The sequence below is a fragment of the Rattus rattus genome, chromosome 2 (genome assembly GCF_011064425.1).
Source record: "Rattus rattus isolate New Zealand chromosome 2, Rrattus_CSIRO_v1, whole genome shotgun sequence".
NCBI lineage: Eukaryota > Metazoa > Chordata > Mammalia > Rodentia > Muridae > Rattus > Rattus rattus.
In genome coordinates, this window is record NC_046155.1 from 155,601,961 (window position 1) to 155,624,909 (window position 22,949).

Below are 22,949 nucleotides of genomic sequence, written 5' to 3' on the forward strand. Positions count from 1 at the left end.
GTTAGCCAATCTGTGATGTCCAGGTTTCGTGAAAGGCTCTGTCTCAAAAGATAAGAAGGACCAGGAGAAGGCTCAGTGGGTAAAGGGGCCTGCGGCCAAGTTGACCTGAATTTGATCCCCAAGACCCCCATGGTGGAACGAAGAACTGATTTTTATGAGTTGTCCTTTGACCTCTGCATGTGCACTGTGGCAGGAATACCTCTCAGCCCCCATCATATGCACACAGGTAAAAAGTAATATGATGCAATAAGAAGAGGTAGAGGGGCTGAGGAGATGGCTTGGAGCACCGGCTGCTCTTCCAGAGGACCCCAGTTCAATTTCCAGCAACCACATGATGGCTCAGAACTGAGACTCCAGCTCCAGGAGATCTGATCCAATCCGATGCTCTCTTCTGGTCTCCTTCCGCCCTGCATGCACATAGTGTTCAAACACACATATAGGCAAAATGTACATAGATATCAAATAAATAAAAATTATAAAAAATAATTATAAAAATAAAAACTTAAAAAATATTTGCTAAAAGAAGAAAGGGTGGGCAGCAATACAGGGAGAGAAATGATCTGACCTCTGACCTCTAAAGCGCGTGCGCGCGCGCACGCGCACACACACACACACACACACACACATGCGCACACACACATATGTGCACATACCTCTGGCCTCCACATGCACACACACACACACACACACATGTGCACACACACACATATGTGCACATACCTCTGGCCTCCACATGCACACACACACACACTTGTGCACATACTTCTGACCTCCATATGCACACACACAAATGTGCACACACACTTCTGGCTTCCACATGCACATACACATGCACATACCTCTGGCCTCCACATACACACATACATGTGTATGTGCACACACACACATGTGCACATACTTCTGGCCTCCACATGCACACACACACACACACACACACACACACTTGTGCACATACTTCTGACCTCCATATGCACACACACAAATGTGCACACACACTTCTGGCTTCCACATGCACATACACATGCACATACCTCTGGCCTACACACACAGCAGCCTGTATTGTGAGCTAAAGCACCAGATCCTGGAGATCTGATGCCCTCTTCTGGTATTTGAGTGTATGCACACACATAAAATTAAATGCAAATAAAATAGATCTTTTTAAAAGTCAGCGTTAATAGCTATCCTTAAAATAAAAGATTTATTTTATTCATGTGTTACAGATGTTTACTCATGCTGGGCCCCTACTGCAGTTCTCATGTCAAGAGCTTTGTAAGTGTCAAGCTATCTCTTTTGCCTCTAGCAGCTACCTTTTAAAAAATGACATTAATTTATTGTCTGTGGGCATGATGCAGAACGTGTGTGGAGGTCAAAGGACAGCTGTGGGAATCATGTTCTTCCTTTCCACTATACGGGTCATGGGTGTCAAACTTGGGTCATCAGGCTCGGCAACAAGCTCTTGTACCCAAAGAGCCATCTATCTCTCCAGCTGAATCATTCGAGCGGGGTTTATAAAAAGTATTTAGATTCTAGGATTGTGTGCACATGATTTTTTTTTCCTGGATGTATGTACGTGTATTGCCTGGTATCTGCAGATGTCGGAGGAAGGCATGGGGCCCCTTGGAACTGGAGTTAAAGATGGTCGTGAGCTGCCATGCTGGGATTGAGCCTGGGTTCTCTCTGCTCATCCAGTGTTCTTAAACACTGAGCCATCTCCAGCCACCCCCCCCCCACAGTAGCCTGGAGTTAAATAAGTTGGTTTCTATGATCTCATTTAATCTAGTGGGTATCTCTGTTTCGGGGTATGCCGATGAAGTTGAGTAAACACACTGTACAACAGCTGCTGTCACAGGTGTCACAGAGGAAGTGGGGGTCTGTGGAGGGGTAACCAGGGAGGGGGATATCATTTGAAATAAAAACTGATACAATTATTAATAAAAATTAGAGAGAGAGAGAGAGAGAGAGAGAGAGAGAGAGAGAGAGAGATTGACAACCAACAAAGACAGTTTGTCTAGGTCAATCCAGGGAGGCCTCCTGGAGGAAGTGACCTCACAGAGACCTGAATGTCAGGAATGTGAGACTAGCCTGTCTCCCAGACCTGATGAGCAGCTTCCTGGGGGTAGGGCTTGGTTGGAGTCATCTCTGGGACTTGGCAGAGGACATGGATGAATTACTTCTAAGCATGAGGCCGGTCTGCAAGACCCTACTTACTGTGCTTTGGATCCTCAGATGACACATTGGACTGGCATTTCCTGGGTATGCTAATGGTGTGGGATAGGGGAGGAGCCAATGGAAGGGAGCTGTAGGTCAGACTCCATGTTCTGACCTTAGACACCAACAGTCTGTGGGCTCTGGGCCTCGCATATAACAGAGACTCAGTTAACTGGTGTTCAAAGGGGGAAATGTGCTGATTTAATACCTGATCACTTTTCTCTATATCCTTTTTTCTGACGAACTTAGTCATCCTTTAAAACCCAAACCAAATGCCCCTCTATCAAGATTTCTGTGTTCCCTTTATTTCGGTCTAGGGTCAGTCAGGATGCTCAGACACATTTACATTTCATCTGAATTCTGGGAAGAACCCCATATGCCTTTTGAAATAGATACGTTTATCCACAGACCATATCAAGATGGAGGGGAGCCCTTAGCATACAGCACGGTTTTCTTTCTAAAGCCCACAGGCAGGCTCCTTGGTGAGCTTAGCAGTGGGGGGCCTCTCTGCTGTAGCTGGAAGTGGGCTTGGATGTTACACCAGACCCCCGAGTTCCAGGGCCCCAAGGGAGGTGGAGAGTGTGTCAGGTGACCCAACATCAAGCTGGTTCCTGCCAGGACAGGAAGAACTGGTGTTGGGTGGACCCAAAAATGAGACCTAGTGGGAGGGGAAAAGGAAGTGGTTGAAAGACCCTTCTGGAAGGTTAAGAGGAATGGAGAATCTGATTTTCCCATTAGTCCTGTGGGTGGGCTGGGCGTGAGACAGGAAAGAAAAATGGTGGAAGAGGGATGGATCCTTTGCTTCAAAGTGTCTCACTAGCTGAGAGTCAGGGATTCCAACAGTTAACCATATGGAGTTTTTTGTTTGTTTGTTTGAGTTTTTGTTGCTAGGTTTATTCACTGTTTTAAAGTCGTGTATATTTGTACATGTCTGTAGATGGGTACTCGGATTAAATTCAGGTGCCTGAGGCATCTGAACCCTTGTGTGCTGGGAACCAAATTCAGGTTCCTCGGTAGGAACAGTCCACACTCTTAACCATCGAGTCATGCCTCCAGGTGTACTGACTGGTTTTGTGTCAACTTACACAAACGAGCGTCATCATGGAGGAAGGAGCCTCAGTAGAGGAAATGCCTCCATGAGATCCAGCTGTAAGGCATTTTCTTAATTAGTCATTGATGGGGAGGACCCAGCCCATTGTGGGTGGTGCCATCCCTGAGCTGGTGGTCCTGGGTTCTATAAGAAAGCAAACTGAGCAAGCCATGGGAGCAAGCCAGGAAGCAGCACCCCTCTATGGCCTCTGCATCAGCTCCTGCCTCCAGGTTCCTGCACTGTCTGAGTTCCTGCCCTGACTTCCTTCAATAATGAGCAGTGATATGGAGGTATAAGTTTTCTCCCCAACTTGCTTTTGGGTCATGGTATGTCGTTGCAGCAGTAGAAACCCTAACTAAGACATCGGCCCATATTTTAAATATTTGGAATTTTATGTGCATTGCTGTTTTGCCTGCACATCCATGCTCCACACAAGTGCCCGGAAACCAGAAGAGGACACCAGAGCCTCTGCAGCTGGAACTGCAGCGGTTTGTGAGCTGCTGTGTGGATGTTAGGAGTTGACTCCAGGTGTCCTGGGAGAGCAACCGGCACGCACTCTTAACCGCTGAGCCATCTCTCCAGACCTCTCTCTGCCCCCCTCTTCCTTTCTTAACACCTTGTTTCACCTTTGTTTATTTTGTGTGTATTCCTGCACATGCTCGCCACAGTGTACGTGTGGTGGTCAGAGAACAACTGTCAGCGTCTGCTCTTTCCCTCCATCTGTGTGACCCATGGAGCTAATTGAGTGGTCCAACATTTCTTTTATACAGAAATATTTTCAAAAAAGAATCCTAAAGTCAAAGTAATCCAGGCCAAAGGACAAAATGTGTCTGACCTAGGTTGGGCCTCGCTACCCCTCCTAAGAATTTTCTGAGTGCCTCAGAGATGAGCCTGTTAACTGGCAACATTGTAGATAACTACCTTCCCAAGTCCTCCCAATTTGGAGTTGCACCACCATCTCTGCTGTGGTCCCACCAGATGCCCACAGAAGCCACCCTGTGATCTCATTTAGATATAATGGCACGATTATATTGATATAATCAGATATCCTTATGATGCTAACTTTAAACCCCATTGAAAAGCCCATTCTGGAGCTGGAGAGATGGCTCAGCGGTTAAGAGCACTGATTGCTCTTCCAGAGGTCCTGAGTTCAATTCCCAGCAACCATATGGTGGCTCACAACCATCTGTAATGGGATCCGATGCCCTCTTCTGGTCTGTCCAAAGACAGTGACAGTGTACTCACATATATGGAATAAATAAATCTTTAAAAAAAAAAGAAAAGAAAAGCCCATTCTGGCTATTGTGAAAACCAATGAGCCAGATTGTTCTTTGAGAAGCCCACTCTCCTGGGATAGGTGAGGTGGTTCGGGGGTGAAATCACATGCTGGTAAGCCTACGGCCTGAGTTTGATCCCTGGGATCTACACAACGAAAGAACTGACTCTCACAAACTGTTCTCTGATCTACACACACAGACACACACACACACACACACACACACACACACACACACACCTGTGCACACTTGAACAAATAGATATGTAAATATAATAATGAAAAGAAGGCCATGCCATGCTTTTAGATGTGTCTGGCGTTCTTCCAAAGTGCCTCTCTTTCTTTTAACCCTCATGCTTAAAATCTAAGTTAAAAATTTCTTGCAATGAACTCCAACGTGGGCAAGTAAGATGACTCAGCGGGCGAAGGCACCACCAAGCCTGACATCCTAGATTCAATCCCTTGAATGGAAGAACTGGCTCCTGAGGTGTCTGTCCCCTGACATCTATGAATGTGCTCGCGCTCATTTGCAGAAATAAATACATGCTTTTGTAAATTGAGAAGGTCTGAAGATTGCTCGGTGGGTAGAGGTGTTCATCATGGGGCCAGGTGACTTGAGTTCAGCCTCTGGAACCCACGTGGTAGAAAAAAAAAGAACCAACTGCTTTTCACCTCCACACATGTTCCATGCTGCGTGCATGCATGCACATACAAAAAATAAATATTATTAAAAAAAAAACACCAAAAGCCCCCAGCTCTACTGCACTCTGTATCATCAAGGAATCCAGTTTTACTGGATGGAACTGAGGTCCTTAAAACAGAAAGGCAGTCTGAGGGTACTCTGGGTGGCAGTGTGGAGCCACTTCCTTGCTGCTGACTTACATGAAGGCCGTCCTCTGTGCACTCACTGGCTCTGATCCCAGACAGACGCACACACATTGGAGGTCAGATCAGGTACTGTTTAATCGGAGATAACCAGATGGTTTTCCCGTCTCTGTGACAATTACCATAAACACACACACACACACACACACACACACACACACACACACACAAGTGTTCCATCACGGACCCCATACAATGTATGTAAGAGGTAGACAATTCATTGTCCCCATTTTTCAGACAAGGAAACTAAGGCTCATTGTCCCAGTCACACAGAGGAGGGAGGTAGAGAAAGCCAGGTTGAATAACAGATAACTTCTCTTAGAGACTTGGAGACTGCCGGCTTCCTTGAGGCCCTAGAACTCCCAGCCACCATTTTCTGCACTTGTGAGTGGAGAACAGGAGTGGGCGGGGGTGAGAGAAGAGGATGCATTCTCAGAGGTGTGGGCACCCATGAGAGGAGGACGGAGTGGGGGGTGGACAGATGAAGTGAGGATGAAGGGTGTGAGAGGCAGGTCATTTGGAACGGATGACTCTTCGAATCCAGTTGGTGTAGTTGCAGATCTTAGCGTAGACAGCCGGGTACTGGGTAGCAGCACCACATGGATAAATGTTCCATGAGAGGATGCCATGCAGGGTGTTGTCACACACCAGGGGTCCACCGGAGTCACTCTGGGGATGGGAGGAGATACCATGAAGTGAGATGCTGGGATGGGGCCGGAATGATGTTGGACATTGGGGTGGTAAGGGGACACAGGTAGAGGTGATGTTGGCATGGGGGGAAGGGGGTCAAGCTGGGAGGTGACAGGGGAGATGCGATGGGCTTTCAGCTGGAACTGGCTCATCCGAAGTGAGAAGACTGAGAAGGATCAAGAGATAGGGTTGGCAGGGTGAAAAGTGGATCGAGACAGCGGATCAAGAAAGGGGGTAAAGATTAGGCAGGACTGTGGATTGGGGGTGGGACAGGAGGGAGGCCGAAACAGCTCTTTCAGTGTCTTCCTGCACCATCCCGCATCCAAGAGACTTGCTGATTCTTACCTGGCAAGAATCTTGGTCTCTGTCCATCCCAGCACAAATCATGTTGTTGGTGATCACACCCGGGTAGAAGGTCTCACACTGCTTCTGACTGAGGAGAGTTACCCTGGAGCAGCTCAGGCGCCTGTTGTATTTCACTGGGAACAGGCCAGTCACACAGGGACCCGTTAGTCCAGGACCAAGATCCCCGAGTCCAGCCCCAAGCCTTCCTCCTTCATACTCAGGGAACCTAACCCCACCCCTCCACCCTTAGGCACAGAAATCCATACCCTCCTGGTCCTCCCTAGGCCTCCTCCCTCAGACCCAGGGTACCAGACCCAGACTCTCCTCTCAGATCCAGGGGTCTAGATCCTAGTCTCCCTCAAACCCAGATGCCAGACCTCGGCCCGATTAACCCAACCTGGGAGTCTTCCTCTTTTATAACCAGAGGTCCAGGCCCCAGCCTTCTGACCTCACATCGAAGTGTCTAGACTCCAGCCCTCTTCCCCAGATCCAGGGCTACAAAGTCCAACCTTCTAATCTCAGATCCAAGAATCCAATCCCAACTTCTGGAGTCCCTTGACCCAGGGTTCATAGTCTAGCCTCTTCCATCGGATATTCTAGCCTCTTCCATCAGACCTAGACATCCAGGCTCAGTCATCTTCCCTCAGATCTAGGGTCTAGCTCTCATTCAGCCTTTCACCCTTTCGACCTGGAAACCCTGGCCACAGGATCCTCCCCTAAACCCAGGAGTTCAGCCCTCCTCCCCAAAGTATACTCATCCAGCCCAGTTCTTGCCTCTTCGGTTGGCTGTGGTCCCCCAGCCTGAGACCTGGCACTCCTGCCTTGGCTGAGCACACTGGAAGGGCAATTGCACGGGATGCACTTTGGACGTCAGCACCACAGGACTGCTCAGTTTTAGCATCATGAGGTCGTGTTCATCTGAGCGGAGTGGCAGAACGGGGCCTGAGCAAGGCTGGTACTTGGGGTGGAAAACAGGGGAATTCGTGGACCTCAGTTGCTCGCTCTGGAAAAGCAGCAGGTGGTCATCTCCAACTCGAGCCCTCAGTGGTCTGGGGAGGGAAGAGAAGTCAGCTGGAGCCAAAATCGTCATGGAGACAGAGCCTGATCTAAGTCCTTGGGTCAGAGGGAGAAGTGAAGTGGGCTTCTGAGGTCAGAGGTCCTGGGAGAGGAGTTGGGGCTGGTCCCCTGGGACTGAGGGAAGAGGTTGGAGACTGGACTCCTGGGTCTGAGCGAGGAGGACTGAGGACTGAAACCCTGGTTCTGAGGGAAGAGAGTTTGAAGGTTGAAGGCTGATGGTGTCTCAACTCTTTGATATGCCCACCTCTCCTTTCTTCGTGTCACCTGGTCCTTTCTCCCTGTGTGGCAGTGATATGGAAGAGACTACAGGGCTTTTTGTTATTGTCGTTGTTTGTTTGTTTGTTTGTTTTTTGTTTGTTTTTGTCTTAAATACTGACTACAACAGGCCCTGACTTCTGTGGAAAGGATCGCTGGGCTCACAGCGCCCCGCCCTGGCGTAGCAGCTTGGATCCTGCCTCTTCAGTAGGATGGCTAACACCCCGATCCTGACCGAAGTTGGGCGAGTGCCTGGGCCCCATCCAACCCGCTCCTCCATTGCTGCCTCTGAGTCGAGTCGTTCCTTACTTATTTCTCCAGCAATGTGCGGCCGTGAGCACCCAGTTCTGGTCCACGAGGACACCCGCACATTGGAACTGGAGGTTATGGAAGAGGGAGACCTGCCAGGGTTGAAAGACACTCGGGCACAGAGTGCCGAAGGCCTCGAGGTCCTCGCGCGTGGTGTTTCCCGGGAGCAGCAGAGCCTGCGCCGCTGGATAGAGAAACAGGACAAGGGGATCAGTACTGGCCCGGAGCAGTCTGGGCTTCGGGTTAGTGCAGCACTTCACAGGATTGACCCCTCGGGGGCGCAGCTGAGTCGTGAGCCGTGGGAAAATGAGAGAACTCTGCGAACCAGTCGCTGAGACATAAAAGGGCAAAGGGGGTTAGAAAAGAACGGATCCAAGACACCCCGGTCTGAGGGAGTCGGATGTGGGGTGAGGCAATGTGCAGGAAAGACAGGGATCTTACCTACCAGGCTGAGATCGGATGCGAGCCTAGGCAGAGCACTGTGCAGAGGAAGTGTGGTAGGTAAGGGGCGAACAGGGGGGACAGAGGGGCAAAGACACAGTGGAGCAGTAAGAAGCAATGACAGAATACAGCGGGAGGTAAATGGGAGTGGTCAACATGGTGAAGGCAGTATGGAACAGGAGACAGGACACACAGTGGGGCGGTGAGGAGCAGGAGACTGGAACCCAAAGCATCAGAGAGGAGGAGACAGGGTCAAGGGAGGACAGCAGGAGATGGAGCCCAGAAGGTTGAGAAGCCCCAGATGTGCAAGACGAAAGTTTAGGTCTAGTCCAAAGATGGGAAGGTGCTCCAACAGTGTACAGCAGATTGGGGTACTGTAGCACCTCGTTTAAGAAGAGGAAGGAATGCAATGGGTCTGAGAGGAGTGAGGAGAAGACAGGGCAAGGCAGGGGAGACAGAGAGGCAGAGAAGCTGATGGAGCGAAGGGGCTGGGTTCTCTAACAGATGGGAGCGGCATCTGAGGACAGAGCCCACCCGAGGGTGGATCCTGTTTGGGATGTCTACGTGGGTGCCAGGCTCCCAGGAAGGCGAGCTGACTATGGTTGCAGTGGCAACATTCCCTCCACCTCCAGTCCTGGCCCTCCCCTCCTGTCGCCCCCGGCCCCAGGCTCACCCCAGAGTTGCATCATCAGTAGCGGCAGCAGTAGCTTCACCAGGGACAAGGAGCCAGAGGCAGTGGGGAGGTGAAGAATCGGGACCCTCATAGCTGATATCGGGCTTGCAGAGGCTGGAGTGGAGACCTAAAACAGGGATACTCCGTCAAGATCCCCTGTCTCAGCACACCTGGGCCACTTTAGTGGGACTCACTCCACAAGCCCCCAGGACTCCAGTCCTCCAGAGGGGAGCGATTTGTGCACCCAGCTTTTCCTGGCCACCAGCCACGCTGAACTCCAGGTCCACACTCCTTTGTGGGTGGGTGAGGGTCGTCCTCAGAGCCCGTGGGAACCTCTTCCTAACCTCCTAGCTGAGGGACTTCCCCATGCTGCAGGGAAATCAGGACTACGAAAGAGTTCCTGCCCGTTGCCCGAGGGTCTCCACCCATCCTCTCACCCAATAGGGTGGGGTGCATCCCGCTTCACCTGGGAGTAAGAAGAAAGGAGGCGACTCAGAAGTGTCTCTTGCCCAGCAGTATGGACTGCAAACAGTCCTCTGACCAGGGACCCCTGGCCAGACCTTCCCTTTTAACCCTCAAGATCCCGGAAGCTTCCCCCCACCCTTCCCCTTAGGGATTCACTCCCTCTCTTTCCCTCTCCCTAATTATAACGTGGGTGGGGCTGGCATTCAACCAGGGCCCCAGATTCCTGCTCTGGGAGGGGCCCTGGAATACAGGCTCCTGTCATTGACAATACCTTTTGGAGCTGGCTTTCTTGGGGGTTCCCCCATGCCCTGTTCTGAGAAGTATTCCCAGGTGTGGTGGGAAGATGGGGGGGGGCTCAAGTCTTCTGGGAGCTTGGGGTGATGAGATGGTGAGTGGTGGCGAGGGGAAACAAAGAGGAGGAGAGGGCTGCTGCTGGAATGGGGAAGAAGAGGTAGGTGGGCAGGGTTCAAGTAGGCAGAAGGAAAGAGTGGGAAAGGCAGTGACGTACTCCCAAGTGTCTAAACCAGGAGACAGAAGGCTCCTTGTGTCTCAGCATGTGCTTAGAGGGTGAGGGTGGGAAGCCGTGGTTTTGCACTAAGCCCTTGTGTGATCACCTTGCACCCTTCCCGTGTGTCTTCTTCAGGTGACACGAGCTAATGAATCACCTTGAGGGACAGGCCACATCACCTTGGCTGACACCCTCGTTTTGGGTGAGGAATGGGAGGCTCAGAGAGGGCTGTGACTCATAAGAGGTCACACAGCAAGCAAGTCCACCTACCAACTAGGGACTATTCTCTCTAGTTCCAGCGATCTCTCCCTTAGAACCTGTGTTATCTGAGGCATCTTGTCTGTCGAGAACTGTATTAACTGCAGAGGTTGCTTTGGCTCAGCCCTGTCCAGATTTTTGCTCCAGTGATTACGTTGTACCAGCCCACCAGCTACGTGGAGCTACAGAGCCTTCAAAATGTGGTAAAGATGACAGGAATTTCCTCCTGCTTTTGCGCCCTTTGACTTCATTTTGGCTGACAGATGCCCGTCAACGCTGACCTCAGTGAACTGAATCTGGCAGTTGGAAAATGATGGTAGCCTCCTTTACGAACTCTTACTCCATGTGTGAAGACACACTTAGTGAGATCACGCTTGCGCGTGTGCAATTTTTCATGCAGAGAGACAAACTGAGTGTGGTTTTGTCCTGCCTAGCCATCAAGATGGCTTGGTGGGTAAGGATGCTTGCCTAACAACCTGTGTTTGATCCTTGGATCCCACATGGTGGAAGGAGAGGACTGACCCCTGCAATTTGCTCTCTGACTTCCACGTGTGCACCGTGGCATGAGCCTCTCCCTGCCCACCCCTAAAAAAAAATGAATGAGTTTAAACAAATGGAAAACAAAACTAAACTAAAACTAAAAATATTTTAGATGTAACATAAAAAGAAAGTGAACAGGGCTTTAATAGGACATCACGCTGATAGCTAAGAGTCACCGGGCTTTTAAATCCTCTGGTCTTCCAGGTCTCAGCCGTGTGGCTGTGAGCAAGTGCCTTCGCCTGTCTGTGCCCACTTTCATGTCTGTCAAGTGGGTAGAAAAATAGGATCAATCTCCTTAGAGGTTTGTGATTATTCCATTGATTAGTAATATTTAAAAGATCTTTGGGGGCGCTGGAGAGATGATCAGCAGTTCAGAGGATTCACTGCATTTGCTGGGGACCAGGGTTTGGTTCATAGCACTCATATGGTGGCCAGGGAATCTGACGTCCTTTTCTGGACTCCTCAGACATCTAGACATACAGCATACAAACAAGTATGCAGACAAACTCTCATACACATACGACATTTATGAGCCCTCTGGATCAGGATTGATATGCAGTTGGCACTTAACAGAATCATTTATCATTTAACAAATATTTATTGAAACACTGGAATATGCCAGGGACAGTCTTCAAAGCTGGGAACAAAACAACAAAAACCAACCAGACGAACAAAACTAGTGATGATCATGTCCAGAGTCACAATTTAGTTCAAGTCAGGATTTGATTCCAACAAGCCCCAGGTTGATCATATTCGTGGTGGGTCGGAGAGATACACGCAAGGGTCCCAGCTGAGGACTCCTTAGGGAAGGATGAACAGAAGTCGAAGCATTAAAAAGAGGTTGGAGGGGTTGGGTGGTGGCAAGCAGGTCCCTTCTAATTGTTTCTCATAACCTCGTGGATCCAGTCAAAGTATTTGCAAACTTTTGTGTAGACCCCAGGCTTCCTGGTGACGGCACATGGGTCCTGACCCCAGGAGATGATGCCTTGGAGAGATCCATTACAGACCAGGGGGCCTCCAGAGTCACCCTGGCACGAGAGGAGACAACCTGTTAGAGTCAAGTGGGGTGTTTGGGATGGGGGTGAGGACGGTGGTGAAGGCGGCAGGGAGGAGAAGGAAGACGTTGACAGTGGGACAGTGAGAGGCTGGGAGATGGAGGTGGGATTCTGGGTGAGAAGATAGATGGGTTAAGGTTCAGAGGTTCTTCATGGGTGACGGAGCTGGAAATGAGGGTGAGCATGGGGAAGCAGGGTTGGATATGGCTGCGGTCAGGGCTGGGGATATCAGTAAAGATGTGCTGGAGGTTGGAATGGGTGTATGGCTGGAGACCCAGCCCCTGCCTGCTGACCTGACAGGAGTCCTTGCCCTCTTTCCGAACACTGGCACACAGCATGGTGTCCGTGATGTTCCCCGGGTAGGCCCTCTCACACTCCTTGTTTCCGATGATGGAGACATTGGCACATCGCAAGGAATGAGGCAGACGCACTGTGGGGACAGCAGTGGAGGGTGTGAGCAGTGGTCACCTGATTTTCTAACCCCACCACAGTAGCCAGAAACTCAGATAATCCTTGCCTTTACCCATATTTATGCTTGCAACTGTAGCAACAGCAATGCTATGAGTAAATTCTTCCCACTGCTTGCTCCCTATGTCCTATCTCTGATGCCCCCAATCCCGTAGGTGGATATGATTATTCTTTTTAGAAAAAAAAAAGACTTCAGAGAGGTAAAGCCACCTGCTTTAGATCCCACAGCTAGAAAGTTATAGATTTGGGAATCACAATGATCTTACACCTGTCCCTTCACACCTGCTTGCACCTTTCTCACACCTGTCTGTCTTGCACCTGTCTTGCACATGTCTCAGTCTTGAGGCCCAAAAGTGAATTTCTCATTTTCCTTTTAGCTCATTCCTCTCCTGACAGCCCCAGGTAACCAAGCCTCTTGATCTTTCTCTCTGAAGATTCATCTGGCCTCCTTTCCCCACATCCCATCCCCCACCCTGATCACGTTTCCCTCAGGAGCCCCTACACTGGGGGCTGGATGTGGTGCCCCATCCGGAAATGAGGCAGCTGGTGCCTGCAGTGACGCAGAGTGAGGACAGGGTGAGTGGTCGCACAGCTCGGGTAATGACGGCGGGAGACGACATCTTCACGAGCATTATGTCATTCCGGTGGTCTTTGTTGGGGAGGCTGTTGTTGAAGCCGGGGTGCGGGAAGGACTCAGTGGCCATTCGCCTCTGCTCACAGCCATCCGTCTTCTCCAGATTGTGCTCCCCAAGGAGGATCACGTAATGGCTGAGGTGGGAGAGATGTGGTCAGAGGTAGAAAGGTAGGGGGACAGGGCAGGGGTGGGGAGGGAGAGATGATGAATTGTACCTTGTGAACACCCAGACCCATCCAACTTCCAGCATCGCTCACCCCTGCATCCTCATCCTGACTAAAGCCATCAGCCATTCCAAGACCACCTCATCCCTTTATCATCAACCCAACTAGATCCTCGTCATAAAACGAATGCCCCTCCATCCCCCACCCCTTCATCTTCAGACCAGCTAGACCACCATTATACATACTAATACTACTTTACCCTCTCCAGTCTTGGTCACACCCCCATCATCCATGCTAACACCACTCCATACCCAATCCCTCCACCCACTGCTGCCACCCTCCACATGTTCTCCCTAGCCCCAGCCCCTATCTCCATCCATCTCTCCATCTCCAGCCCCCTCCCAGCCCCGCCCAGCCCCGCCCCAGCCCCCGCACCCACGGCTTGCGGCAGTGGGCTGCTGTCAGGAGCCATTTGGGGGCGATGAGGGTTGCCCCACAGAGAAGCCGTGTCTTCTGAAAAAGGGCCACCTGCCATGGCTGGGAGTGAGGCCTGCACTCATAACCCTTGATGATCCTCGTCTCTCCCCCTACGTGCCCTGAAGGGGGAAAAGATGAGGTGCAAGCATAAGAGAAGGTAGGCTGGTAGAAGGACCCCAGATATGGGAATGGGAGGATCAAAAGGGTAGGTGCTCTCATTCCCAGCTGGCATGCACTGGCATAAGACTCCAGGTCATTAGGGGATGTCCTAAGATTTTGAAGGGACCCTACCCCCTCATTCCTCCTCTTATACCCACTTGATGATGCCTGGTATAGCTCAGACTAGTTCATGGGGGTGATCTCTAAGCAGGGGTCACTGTAGTTATAGGGGAGACTTAGAAATTGGAGAGGGAGGCCTCATACTTCCCTCTAAGCCCCACTGTACCTGTTACCAGAGCAAGTGCAATGAATCGGAGAATCATCATGGCCTGGAGTAAGGCAGGACGGGCTCCAGGTTCCCCTGGGGACAAAGAGAAAGACTTAATCACTTTTAAGAGGCAATTGGAAGGCCATTTTGGTTTTGCTTCTTTCCTTCACTTGAGTTTCCTCCTGGTTCTCACACCAGTTCCCAAGCCTGTAAGAAAAGCCTTCTTCTAGAGTGGCCTTGGGCAGAGACTCGGATCTAGGCTGGCAGCTTCCTGGGTATTGAGAACAGCAAAGCTGCCGGGAAGGGCTTTGTTGGGCAAGGCTCCTGTCTCACTCAGTTTAAACTCTTCCAGTGGAGAAGGAAGACCCCTGGAAAAGTCTTAGAGAATATTGTTCTTCTTCCTCACACGAGTTCCTGGTTTGTTCTACCACTGGGAGCCCCACAAATAGAAGGGCAAGGGCAAGGGGCTGCCTACTGGGAAAGGACCTCATTTTAGATGTCTCAACAGGCAGAGTATTAAGGACCCATGAGGTCTGTCCACAACCAGTGAAATCCCTCCCTCCACCTTGCTGAACTCCTGTGAAGGACAGCCGGACAAGACTGGGTGTGGTTGGCTAAGGGACAGCGGGTGCCTACGGCTGCCCTGGCTGGTGGGGTTAGGAGAGGAGGGCAGGACTTAGCCACCGAAAGGGACAGAGGTCATTGAGTTTGGGGGCAGCAGTTTGGAGGTGTGAGATACAGAGAGAAGTTGAGAGTGGCTTCAAGTCCCTTCCCATTGTCCAAGGACAGATCAGAGGCGGAAATGCATCCTGGAACAGGAGGCCTAGTTTCTAGGATGGCAGTCTCCTGGAATAGGTGCAGGTGGGGGCAGGGGTGCGGGTGGAGTGGGGGAACCTTCTCTTCTCTTCTGGATTCACTCCTGGGCTTTGGGAATGGGGACTCTAAAGGGTGAGGTTGGCAGCTGCATCCGGCTGGGTCTGAGCACCCAGTGAAAAGGCAGGCAGGCGGGCAGGCAGGCAGGGGGTTGGCCCCTGTAAGGGGGGGCTGAGATGACTGAGCTTCTAGTCCTGCCTTATTACCCTGGGAGAGGGTTGTGTGGAAGCCAGGATGTCACCTGGCTGAACCCCTCTCTTCCCTGTGGCCTCCTCTTCTTGTAGGTATACCCTTTTCTTTCCAGTAGTTCTCGGAGTTTTAGGCCCCACACATCCCTCTCTCCCCTCCGTGTGTGTGATTTTGGTCTCTTTGCCTCTAGGCTTCTGTCCTTGCATGCCTTTGGATCCTTATTTCCTCTTGTCTCAGCATTTTGTCCTGTACCATCCCTTTCTAGGTCTCCCACTGTGCCAGCCTCTGTCTCCTTCTCTCTAAGGTCCCTGTGACTGTCTCTTCTCCGGCATGCCTTTCCCTCCTCACAGCCCAGTGGGCCTCTTGGCCTCCTTTGGGTCCTCCCTTCTCCTTTCCAAAGAGAGAAGGGGGGTAATCTGGGGCGTCACAGAGGTGGGGCTGCTTGCTAGGTGAAGGGGCAGGACAGGACGGTGGGGGAGGCAGGTCAGGGCCTGTGGCAGCCAAGGCTCAAGAAAGGAGAGAGAAACCTCAGCGGGTGTGCCAGGGGCCCCAGGGCTCCTATGTGGGCCTCCTTTCTCTGCTGACCCTTCCCCCGCCCCGGGTCTCCACTGCCCAGGCCTCCGGCACTTACTGGGTTCTGTAGATAATTTCCAGTCACTCTTCAGCCTCCTGGGCCTCCTCATTAGCTAGCTCAGCTCTCCCAGCTTATGTTTTCATTCAGATCTTTCTTCTGTAGGCCCTTTCCGCCTTTCTACCCAACTAGATGTGGGGCAAGGCGGGGTAGGCCTGGGCTCTGCCAGCAGCCTACCTTGGCCTCAAACACTATGGGCTCTGCCTCTTCCTAACCAGGTGACTGTACATGCCACAGGTGACTCCACCCCCGGGAAATTCAGTTCCCTACTCTGTGACATGGGGGGGGGGGTGCCGGCCTTGCCTTGGGGTGGAGTGGGGGACAAAATGCCAGGAGGATTCTGTGAAAGGCTACCATCCTTCTGTTTTTGGGTCAGTATACCGGGTCCCCAGCACACCAAGTCCCCTCTTAGGCATGTTTTTAGCAAGGCCCTCTTTTCTGTCTTCTGAAGAGAATGTGGAGACAGGACCGGTGGGGTGGGAATAACCTACCACTGTAGCTGGGTTGTTTCATCTCCAGACTCACCTTGGACCATGTCCGACACAATAAAGCATACTGGCATGCCATATCAGATAAAATGGATGAATATTCACACAGGCATAATACCACCCCAACTCTGGTCATTTATGTCCAGTTCATGAGAAAGCCGAAAGCTGGGGCTGGATAGCTGGTACGGCAGTTAAGAGAACTGGCTGCTCTCTTTAGAGGACCTTGATACAATTCCCAGTGCTCACACAGTGGTTTACAATCGTGTGTGATTTCAGTCCCAGGGGCTCCAAATCCAGTGTCTTCTTCTGGCTTTAGTGGGCACTGCATACATGTGGCTCATACAGGCAGGCAAAATACCCATACACATAAAATATAATAAAATAATAATAATAAAATAATAATAATAATAAATTTAAGACCCAAACCTTTGATTTTAAAACAGATTTTCAGTATGTAGCTCTGGCTGGCCTACAGCTCACTCTGTAGACAAGGTTGGTCTCAAACTCAGAGATCAGCCTACCCAGTGCTGGGACTAAAGACCTCCACCAATACTGCTGGGCTGTTTGTTTTTGCAAGAGGGTCTCATAAAACCCAGAACGGCCTTGAACTCCTGATCCTCCTCACCTCTCTCTTCAGAGTACTGAGATCACAGACCTATGCATCCAAGTCCAGCATAAACTCCCACCCTTTCTGGTTTCCTCCAGTCTTATATTAGATATTAAACAGACAGGTGCAGTCCCTTCCCTTGTTTGTATAACTTTTATTCCAGACAGCCCCCTCTCCACTGCCATAGATACACCCAAGGTTTCAAGAGGTTCTAAGCTCACAAGGGTGGGGGCTTGGAGTGGCGAGGGGGCAGACGTTGGTGCTCCAAGGGTCGGAGTGGCCCTAAGCAGAGCTGCATGCAGACCGAGGGAACCAGTTAGTTGTTCCTGATGACTACTCTGATCCAGTCCATGTATTTGCAGACCTTGGTGTAGACCCCTGGGATGCCTTTTTGACCACAAGGCCCAACAGAGCCCCAGGAAACCAGACCTTGAAGAACCCCTCCACATACCAGGGGTCCTCCAGAGTCACCCTAAAAGACAGAAATGAGACTGATATTAAAGAAAGTGGCTCCAAGCCAGGTCCCAGGAGAAAGGAGCACAGCTAGCTCACAGGAAGAACGTGATAATAGCTAGCCAATAGGAAGGAAGATGCCTACCACCTGACTGGGTTCTGGCCAATAAGGAAAGAGAATGCTATCTTCCGTGCCCAACCCCAGGAGAGGAGGGCTGGTATATATAATAGAAGAGAGTGCTTTGAGAAAATTGGTTGGTCTCTGGGTCCTATGACACTGGCCTCTTTTAGGGTGTCCAAGAGATCAGGAACACCTGATCACACGTTGACATGATCTGCTGATTTTATGACCTTCTTCATCCAATCTTTCTCCCTCCCCCTCTACCTCCCCCTCCCTCCCCATCTCCCTCCCCCTTCCCCCCATGTGGGTAAGCCCAATTAGTGGTAGGGAAGCCTTGGAGTACCCTTGAAGGGGCCCTGTCATATCCAGTCCTGGCTAGTTCTTTGCCCTCTACTGCTTGTCTGTTTGTCCTTCCCTCTTGTCAACCTTTTGTCCCTTTTCCTCCCTCTCCTGGTCCTCCATTCTGACCCCTCTCTCCTAATCCCTGCCTCTCCCTTCCTCAGACCGAGTTTGCCTTCCCCCAATCCTCCTCTCTTCATTCCTTCACCTCCCACCTCCTGGGTCTGGGTTTCTTCCTATGTTTCCTCAGTTCTGTAAGAGTGTGAGGTCAGAATCCAGCTGTGGCTCAAGCCGTAATATTTGGCAGCAACCTTCCTCTTCACCTCTCATGGACACCAATAGCCATTGTACAGGTACTGTCTTCCAGCCCCGAGCTAAGAGCCCCAGGTGCCAGGATCCCTGGCCTGGGAAGTGAGTTTACATCAAAGCGACTATTGGTGGCCATCCCTGCTGCTCCTGTGCCCCCTGCCTGCCTCCAGAGGGCCTGCCTGCAAGGCCTTGCTGCGAAACTTAACTCACTCTCAGAAAGGTATAAAAAGACATTTTTATATGCCATATGGACTCTGATTCCTCCTCAGGGTCCTCTCTGTCTCTGGTGCTGGGGCCTGAACACTCCCCAGCTCTTGCCATGTTGTTGCCTCTGTCTGTCTGCCTGTCCATGACACTAAGAACTCTATTACACCTCAGCCATCTACCTCGCTGTCCTTCAGCTTCCTCCCCTGCCCCACCCAAGGCTATGTCTTCCTTTCCTACTTTCTGTCCCAGGCCACGGTCACCACCCTGAGTGGATTCACCTGACAGGCATCCTTCCCAGCTTCTCCACCTGCACACAACATGTTCTCTGTCACTCTTCCAGGAAATACGGCCCGGCACGTCTTGTTAGAGACAATGGAGAGGTCGAGGCACTGGAGCCGATCTGGAAATGGGTCTGGAGGTGGGAGATAGGTGATCTAGGGCCCTCTGAGATCCCTCCTTTGAGGCTATGTTCTTCCCACAGACATTCCATCCAAATTCGTACCCCTCCCCTCAACTCCACTGCCTCCTAAACTCTGAGTTTCGTGACTCAGTTTCACAGTGACCCTTGTCCCAAGGTCATAGGCCTGGTCCCTTGACCTTTGACCTCATTCGCTCTCAATCTCAGCCTCACTCTCATCTTCCATCTCCTGAATCCATGTCCCGAGTTTCAGTTTAACCGCAGACCTCAGTTCTGCATCTTCCAAACTTTCACTTCACCTCAACTAAAAAAAAAGTCTTCTGATCTTGGGTCATTTGACTTCAGATTCCATGACACAGAAACCCTAGCCCAAATCCTATGACTTCCAATTGCAGACAGGAGAAAGATTCTGACCAGATTGTGATTCAGGGACCTCAGTGTCCCACCCCTAGTGGAGACTAAGCCCAGACACTCAGTTGAGAAGTCTAGGCAGAGGGTCTACCACATCTATAAACGTTTTCACTTTGTATTTTGAGATGGGCTCTCATTCTCTACCCAAGGCTGGCCTTGAACTTGCAACCCTTTTACTGAAGCCTCTGGAGAACCTGGGATTTGAGGCCCGATGATACCAGCCTTATATAGACCTCTAGTGCCTGAACCCATTACCCATGATGTCCTGATGACCCTGGTGTTACTCTGATCTCTGGTCACAACTCTAACCCCTGTCTTCTGACTCCATATGAAATCTAACTTTTGTGACTCTAAAGACTCCCACCTACCATGACCCTACCCTTGACCCTGATGATTAACCCCATGCTCTCTCTGAAGTGAATGCCTTGATCTCTTACCCTACATCTCTCACCCCTAAACTCAAGGCCTCTTACCCCATGGCTTGTTTGTAGTACCCCATCCTGATATATGACACTTGGCCCCAGTGGGTGCACAGGAACTGGGCAGGGCCACGGGCCGGACAGCATAGGTCAAGCTGATGGGTCTGTTCAGCCGTAGGAGTCGAAGATCATGCTCATGGTTCTGATAGGCACCATGATAGCTGGGGTGTGTTATGGAGAAGGTGGTGAGTCTCAACTGTTCCGTCAAATCCAGCTTGGAGAGGCTGTGTTCCCCAAGGCGCACCATGTACCTGAGGGTACGGTTGGTTAGTGAGTGGCAGATAGGTCGCCCCTTACCACTCTCTGTTTCTGTCTCTCTGTCTTTGTCTCTGGATCTCTGTCCCCCATCATCGATGTATGTTGCCTTAGTCTTCTACCTCCACGGCCCCTGTCTCTCTCTGCTGCTCTTGTCTTAGGGCAAGGGTATCCTCAATATACCAGCTGCCAAATTTATCCCCACAGCCATCACCAGCAGTTACGCCAGGGCTGTTGACTGAGCAACGGATAGGAAGGACACCACCTCTCTGTCCTGCACGGATCCTCTTGGTCTCTTAGCACCTAGGCTCCCCTTTCACAACGATGTCCAGACCTAGAAAATGGATCATCTGGGGTCTGGGGAGATAGCTCAGTAGTTATGTAGTTGGTATTTTGTCTACTTAAAGGTTTGCACCACCAACAGACAAAATGAAGGCATTCTAAAGAGACACTAGTGTCTCTCGACCTATCTATCAGATTATTGGAACAGCGGACCCCTAAGAAATGGCAATCCCCTTCCTAGGAACTTCATGCTGGGAGAAGAAAAAGGTGCCAGCCAAGAGGTAACATCTCTCCTGAAAAAATTTCACAAAGTTCTAAGAGCTCGTTGGGTCGATGGTTGGGTAGGATCACACTGTGGACTGCATAGACATGCAGGACATTAGCCCTCTATTTACACCTCAGTCTCACTGAGGGACCCCAAAGATGGAGTGGAGGGGAGCACTGGATCGCTTTGTGCCCTTCCCAATGTGGCCACGTTGAGTTAATCTTCTTTCTGTTATTAATTTGTTTTAATAGGCTTCTCAAGGAAGGGTGGCTGAATTTGGCTTCTTGGGGGGGACAGGCTGTGACTCAAGTTCAGTGACACTCTGAGTCTAGCTGGGGTTAGCGAATGCCTGGGGCTGGTGATAAACACTGTAGGAAAGAGAAGCGCACAGAAGGAAATGGGAAAGGAGCAGAGGCGCCATCCAGGTCCTCCACCCTCTGCGCACCTCGTCCCACCTGGCAACACCCAACTCTGCTTGCAGGAAGTTCTGCCCCTCTGACCTGAGGAGGGCCCATTCAGGCCGCTTACTTGCCACTGCAGTGAGCAGCCGTAAGGACCCACTTGCGGTCCACGAGGACACCACCACAGCGCAGGTATTTGCCATGGAACAGCCCCACCTGCCAAGGCTGTGAGTTCTTCACACACTCAACGCCATTATAGATCTTCTCCCTGTCTGCCTGACTGAGGCCTGAGGTGGGGTGTAGACCAGAGAAATGGGGTTAGACACGAAGATCGTGGGTGGGAGAAGGAGGCAAGGTACAGGAAGGGGAAAGGTGAAGAAATGAAGGCTGAATGTGTGCTTGATATCCCAGCACTCAGGAGGCCGAGGCAGGAGATCTATCACAGGCTTCAGGAAAACAAAACAAAATGCACAAAAAGATGGGAGATGAGAAGTAGCAGAGAAAGCTGACGGTTCGCAGACCCACGGATACAGGGAGACAACTAAGTAGGGTTGCCCTGTGACCCACCGTCAGCACCAGATAAAATATTATCATGGGGGAAGGACCCAGTCCAAGGGCTGCCACCACTCCTCCTCCTTCCCTTCCCACACCCCCACACCCTCCCTCGTCCCCCCAACCACCAATCAGAAAACTCACCCACAACACATAGGAGCAAGAGAATGTTGAGCTTCATGGTGGACTGCCTCCAGGGTCTGCCAGGAAAGTTGGGTTATCTGAAATCACTCTCTCCTGTGCCCCTCATCTTTGCTCTCTTTTCTCTGCCCCTTGTCCCCCAGGCCACTCCTTCATGGTTTCCATCTTCTCACCTGTTTGCCAGGTCTTCGATGGTTTGTCACCTGCCCAGCCTGTCTATCTGTCTCGCTCTGCTATCTTCTGGTTCACCTACCTTCCAGCCCTTTCATCTGCCGGCCACCTTGAGAGTCACTTCTCCTACTGTCCACCGGTCACACAGGATGCCCCACCTGATCCCTTTGTGTCAGCTGCTCAGATTTCCGTGTGGTGGTGGTGGGGTGGAAGAGGACAAAGAAGACAGGGTGGGGCATGGCTCTAATCCTGCAGGAACTCTATGCACACGAATGACACATAATTGAGCTTTGCAGCTCTATGAAGACCCAGCTCGACTACCCCCAACCCCACCCGCAGTGGCTCAGGGGATGGGCCCAGGGGACAATGACTCAAGATGTCTGTGGACCTGGATTCTAATCCCCACTCTTGGGAGGAATGCGCTGGGAGGGTGGGGCCCTAGAACACCCTGACCCTGGGAGGGCAGAGGAAAGAGGCTGAGTACAGGGTATGAGGGCTCAGTGGGGGAACTGAAAGCAGAGAGAGCCCAGGCTGGAAGAGCGGAGGCCAGGAGAGGTTCCCAGCCCTGTGGTTAGGGATGTACAATGTGGGCTCCTGACCTGGGCTCTTTGGAAGTTCAAATTCCCTTTTAATTTGTCGTTGTTTGTTTGTTTTATCTGTTTTTTTTTTAATTATTTTATGTGTGTAGGTATTTTGTCTGCACGTATATCCATGTAACTCTGTGTACTTGGTGCCAGTGGAGGTCGGAAGAAGAAGTCAGATCCCCTGGAAGTGACTGTGAGCTACCATATGGGTGCTGGAAATTGAACCTGGGTCCCCTGAAAATAGCCAGGGCTTTTAACTTCCAAGCTACATCTCCAGTACCCTGAATTTGTTTTTATCTTGTTTATTTGTTTTGTTGTTTGAGACAGGGTCTTGCTAGCCCCAGCTAACCCTTGCTATGAAGCCCAGGCTATCCTTGAATTCAAGCAATCATCCTGTCTCGGCCTCCTGAGTGCTGGGATCACACACATTAATGCCTAGAAGGAATGTTAAGGCCTAGGTGACTGTCACCTGGCTAGCCTGCCATTAAAGGAAACTCTCATAAGTTTCTGCTGTTGCTAAGAAACTTT

The 22,949-nt window shown here is 51.0% G+C and overlaps 3 protein-coding genes across 3 annotated transcripts; all 3 read right to left on the reverse strand.

Annotated features, from left to right (window-relative positions):
* Positions 1-5,963: 5,963 nt before the first annotated feature.
* Positions 5,964-9,340, reverse strand: Klk10 (kallikrein related peptidase 10). The gene is made up of 5 exons (XM_032895148.1): positions 9,250-9,340; positions 8,136-8,466; positions 7,269-7,543; positions 6,495-6,628; positions 5,964-6,128 (listed from the first exon to the last, which is right to left on the reverse strand). Exons 1-5 carry the CDS (start codon positions 9,338-9,340, stop codon positions 5,973-5,975), a joined length of 987 nt encoding a protein of 328 aa, XP_032751039.1. The 3' UTR covers positions 5,964-5,972.
* A 2,264-nt stretch (positions 9,341-11,604) lies between these two features.
* Positions 11,605-16,117, reverse strand: Klk11 (kallikrein related peptidase 11). The gene is made up of 6 exons (XM_032896059.1): positions 15,939-16,117; positions 14,264-14,338; positions 13,781-13,937; positions 13,046-13,311; positions 12,369-12,505; positions 11,605-12,048 (listed from the first exon to the last, which is right to left on the reverse strand). Exons 1-6 carry the CDS (start codon positions 15,988-15,990, stop codon positions 11,896-11,898), a joined length of 840 nt encoding a protein of 279 aa, XP_032751950.1. The 5' UTR covers positions 15,991-16,117; the 3' UTR covers positions 11,605-11,895.
* Positions 16,118-17,349: 1,232 nt separating this feature from the next.
* Positions 17,350-21,706, reverse strand: Klk12 (kallikrein related peptidase 12). The gene is made up of 6 exons (XM_032896060.1): positions 21,670-21,706; positions 21,108-21,260; positions 21,018-21,027; positions 19,765-20,021; positions 18,741-18,874; positions 17,350-17,505 (listed from the first exon to the last, which is right to left on the reverse strand). The coding sequence occupies exons 1-6, from the start codon at positions 21,704-21,706 to the stop codon at positions 17,350-17,352; spliced, it is 747 nt and encodes a 248-aa protein (XP_032751951.1).
* Positions 21,707-22,949: the final 1,243 nt, after the last annotated feature.